This window comes from Limulus polyphemus, unplaced genomic scaffold (assembly GCF_000517525.1).
Source record: "Limulus polyphemus unplaced genomic scaffold, Limulus_polyphemus-2.1.2 Scaffold1152, whole genome shotgun sequence".
Lineage (NCBI taxonomy): Eukaryota > Metazoa > Arthropoda > Merostomata > Xiphosura > Limulidae > Limulus > Limulus polyphemus.
The window spans coordinates 197,809-203,467 of record NW_013666762.1 but is presented as its reverse complement, the minus strand read 5'-3'; the positions used below and the strand labels follow the sequence as shown (position 1 = coordinate 203,467).

Below are 5,659 nucleotides of genomic sequence, written 5' to 3'. Positions count from 1 at the left end.
ACGCTCTTTTTAACCAATATAATTTTCACTTGCCTGATATTTAGAAGGATAATGTCTGAATAGCTGACATTATTGAACTCTTTAGTAAAGTGTAAAGTTAATGTGATGTTCGTCGAATAAGGATACTGTTAAAACGAAAATTTCAGGCATTTTAACTGATTAAACACTAAATATATATAGGTAATTAAACACAAAGTCGTTGTAACACCAACGTGACGTTCAAAGAGTGGAAGCAGTGTCATAAAGAAACAAAACACTTCTGGTTACTGTAGCTGATTAAACACTAAGTCGATGCAACACCGAAGTGATATTCACTTAACGGTGACTGCGCCTGAATGGGAAACATATGTCAAAAGTGTTAGTAAAATGTATATAGAAACAAATACTAAAATGAAAACTGTTAAGTATTATCGATTTTTTTATTGACTCTGGTTTATCTTTATAGTAGAGGAACACATGGTTTTCTCTTGTAAAGTTTAATTAAAGTGAGAGCAACATTTTGTTGCTTCAGGTGGCCGAAAGGTTAGAAACAGTTTCGTTATTTTAATAGAATGTCTATAAAGATTTTTAAATTTTCAAGAAATAGTTTCTTAAATTCTAAAGACTGGTTTAATAATCAAACTATGTTTCCATTTCGTTCTTGTGAATAAAGATTGTTTGAAATTTAATATTTAATATTTTGCACATTTAATTGTCTTAATAAATGAATTAAAAGCAATAATATTAGAATCGTTAGACGTTCCAAAAACTGGTGAAAATTTCAGAGATGATAAAATTATCAACACTAAGTTTAGTTTTGCACAAACTGTTTTTCAGTAAACGTGTAGTAAGTTTATATTTTAAATAGGTTATAGATATTTCATTCAGCTTACACCGATCTAGTTGTGTAAAACCTTTCAGTTATGAGTAGAAAAATCTGTTGAGACCAGCTTAGCGTGAGGTAGTTTTTACCTTTGAAAGTTCATTTGCTTTTTTGTACAATATGTTTTAGTGCATTACTTATTTACTGAAATCTGCCTTTATTATGTTCAGTTTCATCTGACGAAAGTTATCAATTTTCCAGGTTTGGTTTCAGAACCGACGAGCCAAGTGGAGAAAACGGGAGAAGGCTTTGGGTCGTGAAAGTCCTACATACAGCCCAGGAATGGAATCTTTACTGTCCCCTCGTGGAGACCTTCAGGGGCTACTACATCCAACTCACGTCTTTTCGGGGACAACTGTTCCTGGAACGGATCCTTTGTGGGGACACGGGCTTCATGGCCCCATCGTTTCCTCGACCATCGGAGGGCTTCCTAGTCATATAGGCCTAAACCATCTGTTCTCAGCCAGCAACGGGGCTGCTAGTCCGGGAGTCGGGACAGGTCTGCCGGGTGTGCCATGGCATAAGTCTAGCACTGTCAGTCCACTCAGTTCGGCTCTTCTCTCCGTTTACATGCTGAGCTCGGCAGGTCTGCCTGGTCAGCACGGGCATACAGTTCCGGCAAACTCCGTCGGTATCTTGCCTCCTTCTTTCCATCAGCTTGGCCCTCTTTCCGTCAGCAAGACAGCTGACATGGCTCAAACAAGCCTGGATCTGTTGCGGCTGAAGGCCCGACAACATGGCGAAGAACACGGCCAGGCGCGTCTTCCTTCTCTAGCTTTGGCTGATACGAACTCCACTTCTAAATCTTGAATATGTTTATTCTTCATCAAAAACCTTAACGTGTGATTATGTATTCTGTGTCGTTTTTCCTTCAGTTGTAGCAATTTTCAATGGAACTTACTAAACTAGAGTGTATTAATTAGAATGTAATCTTAAAGCCACGTGCACTTAAAATAAATTGATACAAATAGCATAAGTTTTATAACTGTCCTACATACCAAAACCTTGAAGTCAGCGGTGATTTTTTAAATAAGAAATTCTAAGAATGAATTTCTTTTGTTTACAAATTAGGTGTTCTTATTTCACTTGGTTTACTTGTGGTTAATAAATTCTGCCGGTCCGTTATTGGATCTAATTATAGGGAAAATGGCGTTCATAAACATTACATCAGTCGATTCATGTTTTTATTTTAGGGGGGGGGGAGATTAACAAGTACACACTGTTAGAAATACTGGTAAGTGAGATATAACATGTTCTGTTTTACCAACCAGTAAAAGAAAAAAAAATGACCCATGTCACTCATACTTCCCTAAGATGTATCTTAACACCAACTCATACTTCCCTCTTAACACCAATATTACGTTCTACTTTAAAATTCGAGCTTTGTGTTTTTCTAAAGTCAATAAGGAAAGTATAGACTAGAGATTCCTGCGTGAATGGCTTGCTAGAGTCTCTTGGTATCAAGATAGTGAACTTGCAATGTTATAAATATACGAGACATACAGGCTCTTCAATAAATTCTTATGAAACTGTGCTGACAGTTTATTGTTTGTTTGTCATTAAATAAGTATTGTTTTAAAAGATGTTCCTTATTTTGCAACTCTATAAGAATGCTAGGACACTATTTCTACCACCATCTAGCTCCTGATGAAAGCACTGTAGGTTTGCATTAGACAACGAGAAGACAAGCTTGCATGGTTATTAACATTCATAGCTGCACCTAAGTAAGAAAAGCAAGAGGCTGATAGTAAAATGAGTACAAACAAGTGAAGATTTAACTGCAGGTTCACTCATAAAATTATGAATCCGTCAATATAAGTACCTGCTCCGTTTTAGGTCTAAGGTCAAAGCAAATACATTCGTCTTATCATGCTATGTCGCAATGTATTTGTGTGATACTGGTTTCTAGGCAACAGGGTTTTCTAGGCAACTGGTTTGTAGTGACTTTAGTTTGTGAATTCGACATGATTTTACCAGACTCTGAATTTCCACCGAGCTGCTAATGAGATATATGTATTAATCAGCTTTATAGTTTGTTTGTTCTTGTAATTAGTATATTACACAAAACATCTACTAATGTATTTCTCGAAGTAATCACGTGATCAGTCCTCGCTGTTATTACGTACTTGTGCTTTATTCATTAAAGACTTCATTTTTCACTGTGCGTTCTTTTTCGAGCCAGTGTTTTTCATATTTCATAGTGTGTACATATTCATAAACACTGATATATCCAATAGCCATGATACTCTAAACAGTAATATAAGTCTTTCAATGGCTATAAAGCCACAAACATTTTCTAACTCGCTGGGTAAATATTTCTTCTTTCAATTTTCACATATTTTTTTCTTTGCATTTCTCCGAGTCTGTAACTTCATATTTATCAAGCTATCAAGCATAAGAAGTACGAAAACTAGCTTATGAAAAATGTTAAAATATTTTAGAGCTAATAGGTTATTATTGTCACTCTGTCGTATATATAGTTCAAAATTTTTATCAACATTAAAATAAAAACAAATTTAAGAATTCGAAGCACATCTGTGTAGGCCTGATGTTTTTAAAAGCTATTAAACTGACTGGTAGTCTATAGAGCTGTATTTGGTGTTGCTGATTTTATAGTGTGAATATTTGAACATAGGTTTGTATATATTTGTCTTGATGCATAATGACTTGTATGTTAAATCACACTTAAAAATTCAACCTAACTTACGTATCCCTGAAAGTATGACACATTAAAAAATATATTCATTGTATAGAATTTAATGCTAAATCCAGATAAAGTGTACAGAGCAGTCGTTTGACGTCACGTACATATAACAAGCCATATTCGTACATATTCGTTCTCTTTTCCGAAAAAGAAGCCCCCCCCCAGTGGCACAGCGGTCTGTCTGCGGACTTAGAACGCTAGAAACCGGGTTTCGATACCTGTGGGGGCAGAGAACAGATAGCCCTTTGTGTAGCTTTGTGCTTAATAATAAACAACAACCGAAAAAGAAGAAAACAGAGGTTATTTGGAAAACAAATTCTAACTGAAAAGTAGCGTGTGAAGCGACGAAACAGGCTTAATTTTCGGGAATAGAGAAAGGATTGAAGTTTTATTGTACTTATCCATCTTGATATGAAACCTAGCATTGTAGTTTATATATATATATACACACATATATTGAACAACTATCTTGTTCTTGCTCCGTTGAGAGTCGTATCATAGATGTATATGAATTGTGAAATAAGCGTTGATCTTTTCTCACGTATCTAACTGCTTTTTATGTCTGAAGTTCGAGAATTACCTGATTTTATTTTAAGAAGAATGTAATATTGATTTTATAAAAATGAGAAACCATAATACGTAATCAATCGTTCTTTAAAATGTCTCCGTTTTGATCGTAATTTGAAGCAATTTGATGAATAGTGTTGTAGACACTCGTATGTATACAATAGACTAACTCATGCGAATTTATGTAACATCACGTTTAATTAAAGTATGATTAGTGAAAACTTTGAGCTGTTTCATTTTTGGCGAGATCCAAGCTGATGGTGTTTATATATTCTAGATGGATCGAGTTCAAATATCACTGGATGTGATTTGTGTGATTGTAGTAACAGAGTAACATTACATTATATTTTATATCTTCCACTTTCGTAATAGTGTTGTAGGATATAACGAGTATTTATAAACAATTGGAAAAAATCATTGAATTATAAAGAGAGATGAATTAAACGTGTGACAGTGTTATCACTTTTAATGAAAAAGTTGCTATCACTGAATTACAAAAAAAGATGGATTAAACGTATGACAGTGTTATCACTTTTAATGAAAAAGTTGCTATCACTGAATTACAAAAAAAGATGGATTAAACGTATGACAGTGTTATCACTTTTAATGAAAAAGTTGTATCACTGAATTACAAAAAATATGGATTAAACGTGTGACAGTGTTATCACTTTTAATGAAAAAGTTGTTATCACTGAATTACAAAAAATATGGATTAAACGTGTGACAGTGTTATCACTTTTAATGAAAAAGTTGTTATCACTGAATTACAAAAAATATGGATTAAACGTGTGACAGTGTTATCACTTTTAATGAAAAAGTTGTTTACTTTCTTTCATCTGATTTTTTCTGTTTTTTTTATAAATGAGATAGAAGCTTCAAATCCCGACTTGACACGTTTATAAAATAACTTGGAAACTCTGTAAATGTTTGTCAAATGAAGCATTTTCGAAAATCCAGATATTCACATAAAGATCCGGTTTAATTATTTCTTACATGAACCATACTAGTGATAATCTCTTATTGTTTGTTAGATTAAACATTTAAATATTTGTAAAAATTAATGAAACACACCACTTTTATGCATCAAAAGTTATGGATTCTGCTTAATTAGCCTTAAAATGCATGCACAGATGTATAACTTTATTAAATTTTGTCAAATTAAAGAATTTGATATCCCGCCTAACATTCTGTCACAAATATATAAGGTGGAGATTTGATATCTGTCATATGACACAAGGTAGATATCCGATGCATGTCATATGACACAAGGTAGATATCCGATGCTTGTCACATGACACAAGGTAGATATCAGATGCTTGTCATATGACACAAGGTAGATATCCGATGCTTGTCACGTGACGCGAGTTGGAGCTTCTATATATGTCACATGACACAAAGTGAAGAACCAATATCTGTCACGTAATACAAGGTAGATATCCTATATCTATCGCGTGACACAAGGTGGAGATAGATATCTGTCATGTGACACAAGGTAGATATCCGATGCCTATCGCGTGACACAAGGT

General features: G+C 34.1%; 1 protein-coding gene across 1 annotated transcript in view; it reads left to right on the top strand.

Annotated features, from left to right (window-relative positions):
- Positions 1-3,763, top strand: part of LOC106462369 (aristaless-related homeobox protein-like) — a 15,154-nt gene extending 11,391 nt beyond the window's left edge. The window contains exon 2 of the mRNA XM_013922286.2: positions 1,064-3,763. Within this exon, the coding sequence (XP_013777740.1) occupies positions 1,064-1,672 (609 nt within the window). The 3' untranslated portion in view covers positions 1,673-3,763. The remainder of the gene's footprint in view (positions 1-1,063) is intronic.
- Positions 3,764-5,659: the final 1,896 nt, after the last annotated feature.